Source organism: Leptomonas pyrrhocoris (genome assembly GCF_001293395.1).
Source record: "Leptomonas pyrrhocoris isolate H10 chromosome Unknown, whole genome shotgun sequence".
NCBI classification, from domain to species: Eukaryota; Euglenozoa; class Kinetoplastea; order Trypanosomatida; family Trypanosomatidae; genus Leptomonas; species Leptomonas pyrrhocoris.
In genome coordinates this window covers 27,256-45,316 of record NW_015438377.1, presented here as the reverse complement: position 1 = coordinate 45,316, position 18,061 = coordinate 27,256, and the positions used below count along the sequence as shown (strand labels likewise).

General features: G+C 58.2%; 6 protein-coding genes across 10 annotated transcripts; all 6 read left to right on the top strand.

Moving 5' to 3' along the window:
* Nucleotides 1–339: 339 nt before the first annotated feature.
* ABB37_07879 (putative Histone H2A) lies at nucleotides 340–1,060 on the top strand (the record flags this gene model as incomplete). 2 transcript variants are annotated; one of them, XM_015806675.1, is made up of 1 exon in its annotated part: nucleotides 340–1,060. In XM_015806675.1, exon 1 carries the CDS (start codon nucleotides 518–520, stop codon nucleotides 1,058–1,060), a length of 543 nt encoding a protein of 180 aa, XP_015654546.1. In that variant the 5' UTR covers nucleotides 340–517. The 2 variants fall into 2 exon arrangements, with proteins under 2 accessions (XP_015654546.1, XP_015654545.1); XM_015806674.1 differs by having other exon boundaries at nucleotides 397–1,060.
* Nucleotides 1,061–2,644: 1,584 nt separating this feature from the next.
* Nucleotides 2,645–4,271, top strand: ABB37_07878 (putative mitochondrial NADH-ubiquinone oxidoreductase, mitochondrial; the record flags this gene model as incomplete). Of its 2 annotated transcripts, none has more annotated exons than XM_015806673.1 (1): nucleotides 2,645–4,271. In XM_015806673.1, exon 1 carries the CDS (start codon nucleotides 3,393–3,395, stop codon nucleotides 4,269–4,271), a length of 879 nt encoding a protein of 292 aa, XP_015654544.1. In that variant the 5' UTR covers nucleotides 2,645–3,392. The 2 variants fall into 2 exon arrangements, with proteins under 2 accessions (XP_015654544.1, XP_015654543.1); XM_015806672.1 differs by having other exon boundaries at nucleotides 2,683–4,271.
* A 902-nt stretch (nucleotides 4,272–5,173) lies between these two features.
* Nucleotides 5,174–8,194, top strand: ABB37_07877 (hypothetical protein; the record flags this gene model as incomplete). The annotated part of the gene is made up of 1 exon (XM_015806671.1): nucleotides 5,174–8,194. Exon 1 carries the CDS (start codon nucleotides 5,372–5,374, stop codon nucleotides 8,192–8,194), a length of 2,823 nt encoding a protein of 940 aa, XP_015654542.1. The 5' UTR covers nucleotides 5,174–5,371.
* A 1,148-nt stretch (nucleotides 8,195–9,342) lies between these two features.
* Nucleotides 9,343–10,611, top strand: ABB37_07876 (cystathionine beta-synthase (CYSB); the record flags this gene model as incomplete). Of its 3 annotated transcripts, none has more annotated exons than XM_015806670.1 (1): nucleotides 9,343–10,611. In XM_015806670.1, exon 1 carries the CDS (start codon nucleotides 9,529–9,531, stop codon nucleotides 10,609–10,611), a length of 1,083 nt encoding a protein of 360 aa, XP_015654541.1. In that variant the 5' UTR covers nucleotides 9,343–9,528. The 3 variants fall into 3 exon arrangements, with proteins under 3 accessions (XP_015654541.1, XP_015654540.1, XP_015654539.1); XM_015806669.1 differs by having other exon boundaries at nucleotides 9,352–10,611; XM_015806668.1 differs by having other exon boundaries at nucleotides 9,377–10,611.
* A 1,207-nt stretch (nucleotides 10,612–11,818) lies between these two features.
* ABB37_07875 (hypothetical protein) lies at nucleotides 11,819–12,271 on the top strand (the record flags this gene model as incomplete). The annotated part of the gene is made up of 1 exon (XM_015806667.1): nucleotides 11,819–12,271. The coding sequence occupies one exon, from the start codon at nucleotides 11,819–11,821 to the stop codon at nucleotides 12,269–12,271; it is 453 nt and encodes a 150-aa protein (XP_015654538.1).
* Nucleotides 12,272–12,793: 522 nt separating this feature from the next.
* On the top strand, nucleotides 12,794–17,528 carry ABB37_07874 (hypothetical protein; the record flags this gene model as incomplete). The annotated part of the gene is made up of 1 exon (XM_015806666.1): nucleotides 12,794–17,528. The coding sequence occupies exon 1, from the start codon at nucleotides 14,862–14,864 to the stop codon at nucleotides 17,526–17,528; it is 2,667 nt and encodes an 888-aa protein (XP_015654537.1). The 5' UTR covers nucleotides 12,794–14,861.
* Between the last annotated feature and the right edge of the window lie 533 nt (nucleotides 17,529–18,061).

Below are 18,061 nucleotides of genomic sequence, written 5' to 3'. Positions count from 1 at the left end.
TTTTTCCTTTTCCCGTGCAATGGCTCCTTTGATGCGTTGGGCGAGATAGGCGAAGGGGTACGGCGGAGGGGTGGGGGCTGAGGCCAGACAGAAGAGAGCGCTGCGGCGTTTTTGTACCAAAAAGCTGCGACGACGAAAAGAAGGACAGCAATACGAAGAAGCACGCATCGCGAGCTTTCCGCGCCGCCGCCGCCTCCTTCTTCTTCTCTGCTGCTTCCAGGCCCCCTCCCTCCCTCCCTTCTTCTTACTTTTTCTTCTTCGGTCGGCCCATACAACTTTTACCCCACGCGGCTTCTACCGTCCGACGTTAACTATTTTTCTACTCCTGTCTTTTTCCAAGCTCCTCTGCACACACCCACTTATACACCCACTCATACTCATACACATACACATACAGATTCAGATTCACAAACGTACCTACGTGTGATCCTTCTCTTGTTCTCTCTCTCACACTCTCTCACACTCTCTCACACTCTCTCTCACACCCACACACGCTCATTCACTCACACAATAAGCAATGTCCTACACAGGCGAGGAACCCTCCGGCGTGCCTCCGGTGCCGCCGCAGCCGCCAATGATGGGGCCCGGCTCTGCCACGGCCGATCAAACCAGCGTCGTCTCCGGCGGCAAGCTCGGCGGCAAGGGCAAAGGCAAGGGAAAAGGCAAGGGCAAGCGCGGTGGAAAGACGGGCGGCAAGGCGGGTAGGCGTGATCGCATGTCTCGTGCCGCCCGCGCGGAGTTGAACTTCCCGGTGGGGCGCATCCACTCCCGCTTAAAGGAAGGGCTCTTCCGCAAGCAGCGCTGTGGTGCGTCGGCGGCCATCTACTGCGCGGCGCTGCTGGAGTACTTGACGACGGAGGTGATTGAGCTCTCCGGGGCGGCCGCCAAGGGGCAGAAGACGGAGCGTATCAAGCCGCGTCACCTGCTCCTGGCGATTCGCGGAGACGAGGAGCTGAATCAGGTAGTGAAGGCCACCATCTCTCGCGGCGGTGTCGTGCCCAATCTGCACAAGGCGCTGGAGAAGAAGCCAAAGAAGAAGAGCGCCAAGCGAGCTGCGTAAGGAGAGAAGTCCACACACCCGCACACACGCACACACCAACGCGCACGCACGCAACAAAGAAAAAACAGAAAATAGGCAGGAGCCTCAAAAACCCGCCAGAGATGTCGGCGAGGACGTCGTCGCTGCAGAGGTGGGCCCGTGTATTCGGCCAGAAGGAACGAGGAGGAGGAGAAGGGCGACGAAAGGCCCAGTCCTTCATCGCGAGGCAAAAAGCAGAAGGCAAACAAACAAAAAAGATCGCATCCCCCCCCGATTCACCTGTGAAAGGGAGAAGAGGGAGATGCGACGGGGCGTCATGCGTGCGTGTCCGCTCCTCCTTGCTCTCGCACACACACACACACACACACACGCACAGATATATGTTTTCATTGTGGCTTTTAGACTTCCAAGCACTTTCTTTTTCCCTTTCATCGACTGAAAAGGAACGCATAGAAATTCTGCGCGTCTCTCTGTGTGTGTGTTTTTTTCTTGTTTTGCGTCCCATCTTCTTCTTTTACTTCCTGTTCCTCGTTGATTTTTCTTGCTTTATCTATTTATGCGTTTGTTTTACCCTTTCCTCCTATATAGAGAAGTTTGAGGCTCAGCGGGAGGATCAGCGAGGGCTCGCAGAAGTACACACGAAACAGGACGGACGTGAACTTCTCGAACAGGTGGGCGATTGCCAAGCGGCGGTGCCGACGGCTGTCCCAGAAAGTTCGGTCTTTGTTAAGGGCTTTAAGTTTTTCTCTCCTACCCTTTTCATTTTCCCACCACCACCGCCACTCCTTCTCCTCTTTTCCCTCAATTTTAGAGTTGTATTTTGCCTTCCATCTCTCTCCTTTTCTTTGTTTCTTCTTTTTTTTTTAAAGTTGTTTTCATTGGATGTTTTGTGCTGCCGGGAGGCTCTTTGTTCCCCCTCCCGTCTCCAACGGAGTCGCGTCATCGCCGTTTTTGCGTTGCCTCCTTTCTGAGAACAGTCACAAGAACAACGTGTAGAGCGATATAGAATAAAAAAGAAAAGGAAAGAAACATACGAGCCAAACAAATTTGCACGCTGAGAGATGTGTGTCCTGCACGAACGAGCAACGCGGCAAAAAAACAAAGCCAAATGAAAAGGCATGATCATGCAGTTTCACCCCCCCCCCCCTGTGCGTGCCTGTCGTCGAGCACGTGGTGTACGCCACCGATGTACGCGAGAGGACACACGCAACGGGTAAACAGAACATGCCTTTTTGTTTTTCCCCTTGTTGCCAAAGGAAAAAAAACGGCTGAGGGGAAAGGACGAGGCTGCACACGTATTTGCCGTAGCTTTTTTTTTTGAGCCGGTGAACAAGATGAGTCGACTGCCCAAGGAAGAAGCCATTTTTTCCCGTGAAATTCGGGTGCTTGCTGTTGTCTTTCTTCTTCTGAGTGGTCTCCTTCGCAGGTCATCACTGGGCAAGTTCATGTATGTGCTTATGTCGGACAGTGTAGCAGGGCACTTCTTGCTCGTTGGTATTTACCCCATCAACTCTGACGCGCTTGCTCTGCGTTGCCTCTTCTCTCTTCCCTCTTCTCCCCCCCCCCCTCCCTCCCCCCCTCACGCACATGCATCCGCATCACTTAGCGTGCATTTTAGACAGCATTTTTTTAACTTTCCCTTGGACCAGCAGAAAACAAGCGCCGCTCTTCCGTCTTCAGTTGGGCCACCCGCATTCACATTGTTTTTATCAAATACCTGCTTTTTTTTGTTTTCCCCTCCTTCTTTCGCTCCTGCTTTGTGGCAGTTTTAGTATTCATTTAGGAATCTCAAAAAAGTAAAAACAAATAGGCACAAACGACAACAACAAGAAGCGACTACGTGCATCGTGCACCACCTCTTATTTTCACAGCTCGTTCAGCTCCGCGTTTCCGTTCCCCGCTCCCTCCGCGAGCCCGCCCCGTTTGTTCTTCTCCGTCCTCTTCTTTTTGTTTTTCTCCTTAGCCACGTGCCTCCCTGCGCACCACTTACGGACAAGGGTAGCAAACGGCAAGGCCGACCAAAGAACGAGAAACAAAAAAATTTCTTCTTCTTACCTTAGGCGTTCACGTACTGTGGTGTTTTTGACAGTCACGCGCGTGCGTATCGTAACGTGGCTGTTAGAAAGCGGAAAGCACGATCAGTTACAGCTTTGTCCCCCCCCCCTCCTTCCCGAAACAATCCCTACCGTGACCGTCGCCTTCAACTGCTGTAATTTTCTTTTCTTCTTCTCCTCTTTCGGCTGCTGTGGTAGTCGTCATCCACGCAGCACTACTTGGGGCTATCGTGTGTTAGGACGGTGTGTGTGCCGCTCTTTTTCGAAAGAGAAAAAACCTTTCTTTTTCTTCTTGGCAGATGTTGCGTCGTGCCCAGCTTTCGTCTGTGGCGTTGCGCCGCACCGCCGCAGCGGCAACGGGCTCTGCTGCCGTGGCTGCGTGGTGGACCGGCCCGCTGCTGCCGCTGCCGTCGCTGCCGTCGTCGTCGTCGCCGCTGCGCACGAGCGTGCGTCGCGTGCACGGTGAGATGCGCCACGTGAACACCGACACCGACAACACTCGCATCCCGTGGGACTTCACGACGACGAGCTACGAAAAGATCCACAACGAAATTCTCCCGAAGTTCCCGCGCGGCAAGCGCATCTCGGCAACGATTCCGCTGCTGCACCTCGCCCAGCAGCAGCAGGGCGGGTACATCCCGGTCACCGCCATGTACAAGATCGCAAAGATCTGCGAGGTGCCGCCGATGCACGTGTTTGAGACTGTCACCTTCTACTCCATGTTCAACCGCCATCCCGTGGGCAAGTATCACATCCAGTTCTGCCGCACCACGCCGTGCATGCTGTGCGGCGCAGACGAGTTGACGGAGCGCGCGATGCGATACTTGAATGTACGCATGCACGGCACGACGAGCGACGGCCTCATCACCGTGGGCGAGATGGAGTGCCTCGGCGCGTGTGCGAACGCGCCGATGTTGGTGGTGAGTGACTACAGCAACCCGCCGCACTTCTCGTACGACTACGTGGAGGACCTCACGTGGGACAGCATCAAGACGTTGATTGAGGACCTGCGGGCGGGGAAGCCGTTTAAGGTTGGGACGCAGCGGACCGACCGCCGGTACGCGGAGCCGGCGGGTGGCCGCACGTCCATCTTCTTCAAGGAGCCGCCAGGACCGTACTGCCGTGACCTTGATGCGAAGCCCGAGGAGAAGAAGGCCGATGCAGCGCCGAAGAAGTAAGAGGGAAGACGCGGTGCCGGTGGAAAGGGAAAAGACAGGACAAAACACGGTGCCAAGTTGCTCGTCGGCGTTGCGTATCCCTTTTCTCTCTTCTCTCTCTTCTCTAGCTCTCGTGTGAAACGTCCGTCTGTGTGAACGTATAGTCTTCTATCAAAGACCTTTCTACCCGCTTAGTTCGGGCTATGCATGTTAGTCTAGTTTTACCTGCAGTTACTATATATATATATCGGTTTTTCATCTCTGGGCCTCCACACATGCATGTGCGTATGTGGGTGTGGGTGTGTCGCTCCTCTCTCTGTTGACTGTGGTGTAGGGCAGTACTCGTGCTCGTCTGATGATAAAGCCAACCTTTTATCGGTACATACATGAAGGGAAACATCGACAGTTTCCATGAAGTGCAGGGTGCTGAAAAACGGAAACAAAGAAAACAGAGTTTGGCGTAGGCTTCTCTGCAAGAAATGGATTCTTTTTTTCTGCTTCGGCGCCTTATGAGGAACGCGTTAGGCGTTACTCGTGGAGGACGTGGAGAGAGAGAGAGGTGTCAACGAAGCACGCCCCCAAAAACACTCACACACACACACACACGCACAGCTAATGCGGTATCAGCCAAGCTGCCTGCGCTCGTAAAGTGGTGATTTCTTAGGAAAAAGCACAGCAGCGTTGCAGCGCCTGCCTTTGCTTATATCCTGAAGAACCAAAGGCGGCGAATGGTACTGCAAAGTAGTCCGACACGGCATTGCTTTCGCTGTACTTTCCTTCTCTTTCTTGAGTTTTACTCCTTCTCTTTTACCTTTTATTTTTTAATGTTCCTGGACTTGAACATCCAAACGACTGCTTGCTACATCTTTCAATATACATACATACTTCACACACCCACGTACAAACGCATATTACGAGATACAGTTGTGGAGAGTTGTCAACGCAGTGACACGCGAACCTTCTCGGATTTCTTCTGTTTTCTCTACCTCCTCACCCCACTTCCACTGCCTCCAAAAAAAAGTAGCACGGCTTACTATATGTAGACGATCTTTTTATTATTATTGGAAGTTTTCACTCTCGCGCAAACCAACAAGCAAACAAACAAACCCAACCAAAAAATTATGTCAGCTCCCAGCGCAAACGCGGAAGGGACGCTGCCGCCCACTACGGAGAACGTGTCCGATATCGTCTCTGCCATTCAGCGCGTGTTGGAGGAGCACCACGTGAGTGACGCACGATTCGTCTTGGAGCTCCCCAACGGCCCCTCTCTTGTCCCCGCCACCGGCACGGCGGCCGGAGGACACGGCAGCTCGGCAAATAACAGCCCACGCGCGAGGAACACGAACCCCTGCAGCGGCTTGGAGGGACACGCCGGCGCTGCTGTGACAACACTGGTGGACATGCGAGTCACGCCCGCGGCGGCGCCGCCAACGCTGCCGGAGCATCACCGACCACCACCGCGTGCGCGCAGCGCCTCTACCGAGCCAGCACTCCCACACGCGCTGTACCCCGCACCCCCGCAGGCGGGCGAGGCATCCCGGAAGTCCCCACCCCATCAGCCGTTATCCATCTTGGTGTCCACGCCCACCACCGCGACCTCGTTCGAGCACAGCGCGCATCGGTTGGATCAGACGTCGCGACCGCCACCTGGCACCGACCCCATCGCCATCCCCACCGTGAAAGAGGACGGGGGAACGCCCTCGCTGATGTCGCCGCTGCAGTACTCGTTGAAGTCCACGGAGTCGCCGGCGACGCCCATGACGACAGACCGCACCGACCGGCCGAGTCAAGTCGCCGGCCAGGCGGACAAGGGAGAGGAGACGTCATCACCCGGTCCACGCCGCGCTGCTGACTTGGCGAATGAGTTAGCGGACCTGCGCCGGCTGTCGCACGAGGTGGCGCAGGAGGTGGCCGCTGTCGACGGCAAGACCAAGTCGAAAGAGCCGCTGCAGACCTTTGTGGGCCGCAGCGCCATCCTCGATGACCGCCGTAAGCGCCAGTCCGCCTCATCCGCCACCTCTCAGTGGTCTCCGTCGAACGGGCTTCCCCTCTTTCCCACTCCGCTCCCACCAGGTGCTACATCGCCCACCCCTTCCGGGCCGGCCCACCGGTCCTCTGGTCCCCAGCCGCCGCCCAGCCTGAAGAACGGCGGTGGGGCGGGAGCTGCAGCCGGCAGTGGCGGAGGAGGCAGCAGCACCAGCACGGTCAGCCTCGTGTTGAGCAACAACATCGATTCCCTCCCGCAGCCGCGTCCGCCGGTGCCGGCGCGACGCAGCGTTGTGCTGGTGGCCTCGCCGCTCAGCAAAGTAGCGGGGGCCTCCGGTGGCGGGGGCTCGTCGACCGGCAGCGCGGGCAGCACTGGCAACGGCGGCGGCAACACCACCACCGTCACCGTGACGGTTCCGCCGGCCGGCTCGCTGCCTTCGCTGGTGGCGGTGAAGAAGTCCGCTAAACCGGGTCGCACGCCCGTCTTCAGCATCCTGAACAAGGACGGCAGTCGTCTGTTGGAGGGCGGCGTTGGTAACGGCGGCGGCAGCAGCAGCAATACCACCGCCTCTGCGGGCAACGTCAACCACACCAGCAATACGAATACTGGCGGTGGAGGTGTAGACGTCGCCGCCCAATTGCTGACGCCGCCGCGTGTGAAGGGCGGGACGGGAAGCGCCGCCTCCAGCACCGGCGCCGCCGCCCCCGCCAGCCACCACTCCCGCCCCAGCAACGTCTCGCTGATGGCCGACGACCGCGATCCCCCCTCGCCTGTTTTTAAGCCGCTCGTCGGCACGGCCGCGGAGGAGCAGGCTTGTCAGCACCCAAGCATCCTGGTGCAGTCTGCACAGCAGCAGCAGCAGCACACACGTCTCCCGACCCCGCCGGAGGCACCGGTCAGCGCCGCTGCGTCCACACCCACTCCTGTTGCCGCTTCGAATCCCACTCCCGCAGTGGCAGCAGCAACACCGCCTTCGGATGCCTCCTCCCCGCCGCTGCCCTCGCTCCAGTGGACAGAGCAGAGCCGTGAAAACACACGTCGGGCGCTGCAACTGCAGCGCCAATCGCGGCTGTCCCAGACGACGGAGGCGTTGCGCGGCGCTGATGGAGCTGCCGTCGGAGGCAGCGAAGCCGACCCAGCCGGCATGCCGCAACGCCGTCTTGTCAGCCCGGCGCTCGGTAAGGCGGCGACCACGTCGAGCGGATCGACTCCAGCGCCTTTTCCGTCGCTGCCGCCAACGTCGCCCGCTACTTTTCCGTATTCCACCGCACCGACAGCCAACAACGCCGCGACGGCTTCCGTAGGCAGTGGATCATCTCCGTCGACTCCCAGCCGGCCGTCGCTGCGAGAGATGCTGTTGGAGCAGCAGCAGCTGGCGAACGCGAGTCGCCGCGGCATGGAGCAGCACGCCAAACTCATGCAAGCGGCGCACACCGCACGTGCCAGCCTCACGACGACGACCACACCGACGAAGCCGCCGTCGTCTGCCCTTCGCCCGACCACCACCTCCTCTGCCTTCTCTATGCCACTCCGCGCCGTCAACGCCCCTGCGACCGTCGCAGCACCGGTGTACGTCTCGCACCCCGTTCTGGTCGTTCCGTCGTCCGAGGAATCTGGTGGCAGCGATGCCAGAGGAGTGGGTCTGCCTGCCACGTTCAGCACGCCAATGGGCACCGGCAGCAACGCTTCCACCAGCCCGCGCCCCGGTACGAGCGGCGGCTCTGGGATTCAGGTGATGAAGATCACGCTTCCCCACGACGCGGATGCCAGGCAGTCGGCGGTGCAGCAGCTCTGCCGCAGCTCGTCAGGCAGAAAGTACGTCGACAGTAAGGAGCGCTATCGTGCCTTGTTGGCGAACCAGAAGGAGGACCTCACGAGCAAGGATGAAAAGGAGGAGAAGTACAAGGACTTGCTGTCACGAGCGGTGGACTACAACCGGATGCAGCATCCTCAGTAGAGGTGTTCTTTACTGTTGCCTCTTTCTTTTGTGTTTTTTTTTTAAATAGTTTAACCTCCCCTCCTTTCTTTTTTCTCACAAGAGAAGGAAGAAGAGAAAAGTATGATATGAGGTCGACCTGCTATGGGGAGACAGGCGGGGAATGAAACGCGTGTGTTGGAAGCACCTTTCCCTTTGTCTGTTTATGTCTTTGTTTTTGTTTGTCTGCAGCGATCACGGAGATGTGCCGCGGACCCGCTGTTTTTATGGCATCCTGTATTGATGCACCGTGACGCGCGGTGATCTTCTTTTTTACTATTATTTTCCTCCCTTTTCGGTGTGTTTCTGCCCTCTTCAAGTGTCATGGTCACGTATGTATATACACACACACACATGTAAATATCTACGCCTTGCTCACGTTTGTTCTTTTCCAGTTGAAGCCTCTTTCTTTTTCCCTCTCTTTCTCCCCCCCCCCCCCAACCACGCATCCGCAACAGCAAGGGTACGATGCACGTCTGCTTCGGTTCAGCGCGGAAGACATCCTCCTCCCTTTTCTCTTCCCTTCCTCGTCTCAGACGCCGCGCACGCATACACCTGTCCGAGTTGCATCCCAGTGCATCGCCCGCGGTGTGGAACGACTCTCCACGCGGCGTGCAGACCCGATTTGCTGGTGTATAAGGGGTTTCTTTTTATTTACTTCTCCTCTCTCTTTGTATGTGGCGACACCCGTTGGAACTCTTCTTTATTTCTATTCTTATTTTTTTCCATTTTGGCCTGTTGATGCCCCCTCCCCCCCTGATGCTGACGTGTGTTCTTTGATTTCAAGATAGCAAATTCACTCGGATGATGGCTAACAGAAGCACGTATGTACCTCTGATGACTGCCTTTTAAGGTGGAAGGGGGAATGGTGAAACCAGAACATATTCGATTCCTTTTGCTGCGTGCCATCGACATAAGAGCGGGCTGTGGATCCATGTGTAGACGTGCAGTGACACCCTCCCCCCTCGGGGGTTCGATCTCTCGATGGCAGGAGAGAAGAAGATATTTATGCACCTCAGCGTCGCTTTTAGTGGAACTCGTGTTTTTTTTTTGTTTGGGATCTTCTTGCGTCTTGCGTACGCGCCGCACGCATCACCGCCTTCCTTGTGTCACCTCCGTTCTTTGATCAAGCTACTGCAGTTCACACGCGTACATCCCCTCAAAGTCACACATTCACACACGCACACACACACACACACGCGAGGAGTCGTTGTCCGCGTATTTCATCGATTCACTAGTAGACCGTCACAGCGAGCAAACTTACAACAACAACAAATAGAAGAGAGAGAAAAAAGAGTGTCGGCAACTTAATCATAATGCCGTCTGAAAACCCCAACGCCCACGTTCTCAACAACGTGCTCGATACCATCGGCAACACCCCATGCATCCGTCTCAACCGCGTCCCGCAGGCGCACGGCGTCGCGTGCGAGGTGGTCGCCAAGTGCGAGTTCTTCAACCCCGGCGGCAGCGTGAAGGACCGCATCGGTAGGCAGATGGTGCTTGATGCCGAAAAGACGGGCCGCCTGCACCCCGGCTCCGTTATCGTTGAGGCGACCAGCGGCAACACCGGCATCGGCCTCTCCCTCGCCGCGGCAGTGCGTGGCTACCACATGATCATCACGATGCCCAAGAAGATGTCGCACGAGAAGGAAACGACGCTGCAGGCGCTCGGGGCGGAGGTGATCCGGACGGAGACGGCGCTGCCGCACGACCACCCAGACAGCCTTATCGGCGTTGCGCGCCGCCTGCGCGATGAGAAGGGATACGTGCTGCTGGACCAGTACACCAACCCCAGCAACCCGCTCGCGCACTACGAGTTCACCGGGCAGGAGATCTACGACCAGTGCGACGGTAAGATCGACATGCTCGTCGCCACCGCCGGCACCGGCGGCACGATCAGCGGCATCGCGAAGAAGCTGAAGGAGCTGCTGCCGAACATTATTATCGTCGGCGTGGACCCCGTCGGCAGCATCATCGCCGACCCCGAGCACCCGGGTGAGGCCATCTCCTACCAGGTGGAGGGCATCGGCTACGACTTCGTGCCGGACGTGTGCGAGCGCCAGTACGTTGACCGCTGGGTCAAGACCCGTGATCAGGAGAGTTTCGACCTGGCCCGTGAGCTGCACCGCGAGGAGGGCCTCTTGGTGGGCGGTAGCAGTGGGTCGGCGTTGGCTGGCGTGCTGGAGGCCGCCAAAGACCTCAGGCCCGACCAGCGCTGCGTCGTCCTTCTGCCGGATGGCATCCGCAACTACATGGCGAAGTTCGCCGATGACAACTGGATGATTGAGAAAGGCTTCGCGCAGGGGGAGGTGACGCGCCCAACCTACGAGACGCTGCAGGCGGAGCTGGAGGCGGCCAAGGCGAAGCTGGCCAAGTACGAGGCCTCTGCTGCCCAGTAAGCTCGTCTCTTGGTTCCAGCGGGGGAAGGGGAGGGGTGGGTGGGTGGGGACTGCCTCCCCGTGTTTTTCCCCTCCTCCTCCTCTCGCTTTCTCTCTTCGTTCTTTTCGTACTTCTTCGTGCCACAGCGTCAACGCACGCGTCTTGCGCTTCGTGGCTCCTTCACACCCGCGCATCCGCAAAAAGAAAGAACGGCTGGATGGAAAAAAAAAGGTCAAGCAGGACCGTCTTCCTTTAGTCCTTTGTATTACGTCCGTTGGCCCGCAGAGGAGCAAAGAAAAATGTATGTCCGAATAGCCTTTAAAGAAAAACCTTTTTTTCTTCCTTTGTTTCAGCTCCCTCCCGGGCGAGGGACACGTGTGCTTTCTTATTATTATTTCTGCTTGAGTGCTGAGCAGGCGTGCATATTTGGGTATCGGGGGGGGGGGGGTCTCTTCTCTACTTCAATAATGCACGCTGTGATGATCTGCCGGGACCTCTCGCGGTTTTTTTTGTTTTGGCGCTCGTGTTGGCTCTCTTTGCCCCCTCCTCCTCTCTCCTCTTCTCTCCTTAATTCTCTTTGTTGTCTCCGGTGACGGAGGCCTTCCATGCCGCCCTCGCATAGTTCTTTGATTTGTTTGTTTCGCTACTCCCCCTCTTTCGCGTAGCTCTTTTTTATGTTCTTTTGCGTTTCCTGTTGTTGCTGCCAAAGATTATTGTTATTATTTCTTCGCTGTCCACGCCATTTTGGGTATGTACACGCGTGTGTGTGCTCGCGTGTACGTGTATGTGTATGGGTATGTGTGTGGGTGTGGGTGTGGGGCGCAGGCAACGGTGCGCGAGAACAGCTTAATTAAATAAAAAGGGTAACCCATAGACTTTAACGAGCAGAAGCGGACAAAAACAACAACGACAACAAAAAACAGAAGGGATAGGCAAGCCCTAATAAAAAAACGAAGGCGTTACACAAAAAGACAATAACTTAATGAGAAAAGGCGGGGAGGGAGCCAAACTTGGTCAAAGGTATGCGCGGAAAGCGGAAAAAAAAGAGGTCTAGGCAGCGAAGAATCGACAGACGTGCGTGTTTTTTTTTTGTTTTCTTTACATTTGTATTTGAGAAAGGAGAGGTACGTGTGTGTATGGAAGAAGTTCGATTGCATGTAACTCAATTCTAAGCACGGTCGAGACGTCTTCCTATTCTTTTCTTTTTTCTTTTTATATATTTTCATAATGAAGTCTTTTGACGCGTTCGTCGCGTGTTGTTATTTTCCCCATCTCTCTTTTTCTGTTTCAGTGTCTGCAAATGAGGCGTCTCACACACACGCACACCCACCCACACTCTTGTCTACCACCTTAAAACTTGCTTACAAGATGGAAGAAGATGTCCGTCATCCTCCCAGGCGACTCACGTGCCCGAGAGGCTTTTCCTCTCCGAGAAAGAGGACGAACGAATGGCGTCGCGTAACGCAACCCATGTGTGTTAGTGTGTGTGTGTGTGTGTGTGTGTGTGTGTGTGTGTCAGAGTGTGTGTGTCAACATCGAGCAAACAAACAGGAAAACGATAATAAAGAGAAAAGCAAATCCACCCCAAAAAGCGCAGTTTACTGGACGTCATGCCTTCCCGAAAATGCCCCACCGGAAACACGTACACACAGAAAGAAAAGAAGAAAAGACTTTTTGTAATGACTTTGTTGGTGCGTCAGCCTTCGACATTGCGCCCCGATCTGACTGCGACTCAACACGGTCACTCAATTATTACTGTTACTATTATTATTACCTAAGGCTTCCGTACAAATGCTTATATATTTCTGTCTTTCATACCCTACAAACTGTCTCATACGGCTTCCCTGTGCGCGTGGCGATGAAGAGGAAATAAAAGGAGAAATAGAGAAGACCAGAAGCGTGCGTGCATGCGTGTGTGCTCCCCCAACATCGAGTTCTCGTAGGCGCGTTTGAATACCTCTCCGACTTCGATGTGCACATTTCTTCTTCTTTTCCTTAAATGCCCCTATTTCTCGTCTTCCTTCCTCTCTCAAAAAACGTTTCTTTATTCTTATTATTACTATACATCGTTTTATGCATTTCCACGACAACTTCAACGTGGTGTCCGTTCAAATTCCTCACCTCGCGTGCGCACGTGCCCCGCTCACCGTCAAACATCAACATTGTTTCTCTCCCTCACTCCATCACTGCCCTCCCCCCAAAGTACATTCGCGGAGAAAGAGTACCGCAAACCTGCATCGTTTTACTTAAGTGACTTGATTCTCCCCCCCTTTTTGCCGATCGCTTAAATATATATCTCTCTCCTTTTATATATTTATTTATTATTATTCTGTGTGTTTTTTTTCATTCATTTTTTTTCTGCCGCGCGTTGTGTGTAACACAGTGCACCTTCTTTCTTTCTCTTCAAGGTTTTCGAGTCTGGCTGGCTTCCTTCGCCGGAAAGCGTCGTGTTGAGATACAACGCTCGCTCTGTCGTGTTAGCAGTATTACTATTGTCGCTGCTGCTTTTATTGCGGAGTCCGTCTTCTTGTTTTTTTGTTTGTTTTTGCTGCTTACTTTCTCTGTTTTAACAAGGCTGGCGATTAGTACGAGTAGTACTGAACGAAGAGCCCTCCTTCTTTTCTTTTTTTGTGTGGGCCTTCTGAACCTCCGCGGTGTCGCTGCAGTGCCGGTGCAGTGCCTTGGTGCCACGCCACTCGTGCAAGAATCAAATCATAATAACAACAACAAAAAAAGAGAAAATGCCGAGGAGCACCAACAACACCGACGTGGGCTACGCCGCGTCCACACGCCCGGTCAAGTACGGACCGACGGAGGGGTATCAGCCGGGAAGCGGCGAGCGATGGTCCCTGGCTCCAAGCCAACCACCCGGCATCGCGGCGGCCACCACCAGCACCTTTGCGACGCTGTCCGACCACACACTGTCGAGCAGCCCCGTCGCCACCTCGCTCGCCGACAGCAATCGGCCGTTTGAGGGAACAGGCCAACGCGATATGGACGCCCCTGGCCGCGTCCAAGGGAGTACACGTGGCTTTGCACCGTCAGCGCCGGTCCTCATCGGAGCATCCGGACGGGCTGTGGGTGCGTCCTACGACCCCACTCTTCGATCGGACACAACCCAGCTCGATACGCAGGAACACTCTCCGTCGACGCCGGAGGCGTTGCTGATTCTCTCCGCCGCCGCTGCACGGCTGAACGGCGCGGACTCTCCGCACCCGCGAAGCCGGCGGAGCGAGAGCAGCGACGCCCTCGCCAGTGCGGAGTACCACAGCCTGAACAGTCCAGCCCTACTGACGAGTACATCCGCTGACGACGTGCACGCAATGGACGCACCGGCGGCAGCGGACACGCGACAACGGCCGCCGCCGCCGCCGCATACATCTCTGTCTAACTCCGCCTGGCCGGCCGATATGGTCGCCGGCCCTGCGTCGCCGTCGCTGTCGTCGGTGCCGACGTCGGCTGCGGTGGCGTCCCCGCTGGCCGCCGGCGACGCCGTCGCCCGGCCCGCGGCCGCTGCGTCGTTTATTTCTTCTCCGTCACCCGCGCCTTCTACGACAAACGCGCGCACTGCTGCTGCTGCTGCTGCTGCTGCTGCTGCTGCACGGCGATGGACGGAGGAGGAGCAGCAGCGGGAGCGTGACACGGCCCGTCAGACACCTCCGCGGGGACGGGGGTTTGTGCTCCGTGCTGGTGGTGGCGGCCGTGGCGACGTCATCACCCAGCAAAGGGGCGGCATCGGTTGTATTGCGGGATCAAAGGCCGCCAACGCGTCGCGTACACCAGCAAGCAGCCCGACCTGTGACGGACGAGGCAGCGGCAGGATCGGCGTGGGCGACGACACAAACCACCACCGCAGCAAATCCCCGCTCCCCCTCCATGAGCGTCGCCTTTGCTATCAGCCCTTTAAAGACACGGAGCCGGTGTGCACGGCCCACACCGCCTCCGCCCCTGACTGGGTTTTGCTGAACGTGGGTGGTAGACTGATCACCACGACGGTCGCGACGCTGATGGCGGACCCGGACAGCATGTTAGCCTCTCTCTGTGCGTGTCTCACACGGCCGTCACCACCCACACCACCTCACAGCAGCAGCAGCAGCAGCAGCAGGCGTCGGCGCGGCGCGGCGGCCCGGCTGGTGAGTCGGCACATCGCGATGCCACCGCCTCCGATCCCGTCGCTTTCCACCGCAGAAGCTTCGATGGAACTGCCGCTGCCGCCGCTGAGGTGGCAGCCCGTCCACGCAGGGAGACCGGACAGGAGAGGCGCAGCGACATGACACTGATGAGCGGCGGCGGTGGTGGAGGCGATGCTCGGTCGCTTGCGGTGGACGACGAGGATAGCAGAGGCGAGGAGCGCAGAGAAGCAGGTGAAGAACGCGGCGTCGCTGCCGCTGCTGGGACGGACGCACTGGGCAACGGGTCAGCTGCTGCGGTGCTGGCGGAGGGCGCAGGACCGACAGATGGTGATGGCGACCATTCGAACCGATCACCCGCCCCCCTTGTTCTTCTGGCGCCGCGACGCTCCTTTATCGACTTCCAAGGCCACAGTCCACCACAGCAGCACCAGCAGCAGCAACCGCAGTCGCACGCACAAGCGCCGTCTGCTGCTGCTGCTGTCTCCGCGGTACGCGACGCCATCGGTGGTGCTACGACGGCGGCGGTGGTGGTGGAAGGAGAAGAGGGCGACGGGGAGGCGGTGAACCCGCAGCAGGCGATCTCCGCTGTCCCCCTCGACACGGACCGCTACAACGCAGTGCTCCTCGACCTCGATGCGGATTACTTCCTACCGGTTCTGAATTACCTGCGCCACGGAGCGGTGATGATCCCGCAGTACCTCAACGTGGACGGCGTGCTTGCCATGGCGGAGTACCTCAACGTGGCGGGCCTTGTGCGTCTGCTGCGCGGCCCGCCGGTGCCGCGGCGTGTGCTGCTCTTCAGCTGGGGCTCCGGCAGCAACGGCGAACTGGGCACCCACGCGAAGCGCGATGAGGCGACGCCGACGATGGCGCAAGTGACTCCGTTCGGTGTGCGGGTGCGCGAGATCGCGCTGGGCGCCAACTACAGCTGCGCGCTGACCGACACGGGCAACATCTACACCTTTGGCAACGGGGAGTGGGGGCAGCTGGGGCTGGGCGGCGCATTGACCGGCGGTCGCGGTGGTGGCAGTGGGACGGCGTCCGCGGTGGTGGGTGGCGGCCTGAACGGGAGTAACAGCAGCAACGTCAACGGCGGCCAAGATGGGAACGGCGTGGAGGTGCCGGTGGAGCTGCTCATCCCTCGCCGCATCCCTTTATTCGAGCAGATCCCCGCCGTGCACGTCGCCGCCGGCTACGCCTTTGCGATGGCGGTCGTCGAGGGCCACCACGTCTTCTTCTGGGGCAACAACAATCACGGGCAGAGCGGTCGTGGCCGCAGCTTCTTCGACCCGCACACGAAGAAGGTCGACACCCCGGTGCTGGTGGAGACGCTGGAGGGGCGGCGGATTATTCAGCTGAGCTGTGGCAGCTTCTTCGCCCTGGCCCTCAGCGAGGACGGTGCCCTCTACAGCTGGGGCCTTGTGGACTGCGTCGGGCTCGGGACCCCCGAGGAGGTCGAACGTCGCTACCACGCCGTTCTCGGCGAGTCGCTCAGCAACGAGCGCCGCAGCGTGGTGCTCACGCCGCAGCTGGTGACCGTCAAGGGTCGTCGACGGGCCGCCGCGGGGGCTAGTAGCAGCGGCAGCAGCGCCGCCTCCGAGCGGGTAGTACGCATCCGCGCCGGTCAGTGGCACAGCGGCGCGATCAACGAGCACGGCGAGCTCTTCACCTGGGGCGTCGGCTATCAAGGTCGTCTCGGGCACGGCTCGAAGACGCCCGCGTACGTGCCGACGTTGGTGCAAGGGGCGCTGGAGGGGCAGCACGTGGTGGATGTCGCGTGTGGCTCCTTCCACACCGTCGCCCTCACCTCCAAAGGCGACGTGTTCTGCTGGGGCGACAACGCAAGTGGGCAGTGCGGCACCACCGCCAATAGCCCCGACGCCTTCACTGCGCCGTATCGCGTCGTGGGCCTCGAGTACGTCGCCGGCGGCGTCGCCCGCAGCATCGCGTGTGGCCGGCAGCACACCGTCGTCGTGATGGAAGGCCCGCAGCCGTGGTGCGTGCTGCCGTGCTGCCAGGTCGACGCATGTGGGCGGCCGGCGCACTCCCACGCGCAGGTGTACTGCTTTGGCGAGGTGACCCGCACAGGGAACGGCATGGCGGGCACGGCGGTCGTTGGTGGAACTACAACGGCGGCAGTTGCGGGCAGCAGCGGCAACGGACCTGCTCGTGGGTCGGCTGGTGGGTCGCATGGCATGCCGCTGACGGCGCTGAGCGGCAGTGCACTGCCCGGCTCCCCGAACTACCTCCCCTTCACCGTAGGCGGCGCTGCGACCGCCTTCTTACCCACGCCGTCGATGGCTGGGGGGCGACCGACCTTGGCAGGCACCGCCGGCCACCACCACCCGCACTACCAGCTCGTGACCGGGCTGCAGCATGTTGATGTGCGGGCCGTCGTGAGTGGGCTGCATCACACCTTCGCCTACGTGGAGGAGCTCATGTTGGATGACGACGGACGGAGCGGCGACGGGGGGTGGGAGGGCGGGAGGGCCTGTGTTCGACCGCCGGGGTCCTCCTACCGCAGCGGCGGCGGCAGTGCAGCTGCGACTGCGCACGGGTACAAGCCGTCGTACGTTTTCCCACAGCGTCCCTCGAGTGCGATGCGGCCGCCATCTTCTGCTGCGGCAGGCGCCATCGCTTCTTTTTACCTTCGTGGGACGTCAAGCGGGCCGATGCCGTTTTATCCGCCCGATTGGGGGCTGGGGGCGGAGGGCGCGTCCTCCGTGCCGCCGCTGCCGCCCGTTGCCGATGCGTCCGCGACAGCCGCGAGCGCGACTACCAGGCGCTTCTACGCCCCGTCGTGAAGCGCTGCTGTTGTTGTGTGTGCTGGCGGAGCGAAATTCGCACTTGGCTCCAGAGGAAGCCGCCCCCCCTTTTTTCTGTTCGCTCTCCCTTTCTCTCTCTCTCTCTCTCGCTGTCTTGTTCGCTGCGTTTCATGCTACATGTTTCTTTTCTTCTCCTTTCTCCGTTGTCTCGCTCGATTGCTCGACTCGATGGCACATCGAAGCGGTGTTGCGGCGTGGTGCTGGCCACGAATCAGAGCCCTGCACACTTCTTTTTCTCTTTTCTCTTCTGAAGGTATTTTTGCTCCCGGCTTGTGTTTCTTTTGGTACTGTTTTCTCTTTCCGTTGTGTCTGTCTCCCTGCACCGTTGTGCGTGTGCGTGTGTGTGCGTGTGTGTTTGATGATGCCGTGGGGGAGCTGTAGCTTCCACAGGCAGAAAACCGGTGCGTTGATTGAGAAGCGCGCCTCCTCCTCCTCCCACACACCCACCCACATATATATGCCACGCAAAACAACCCTTCCACACCCCTTCTTTTTCCTTTTTTTCTCGCATG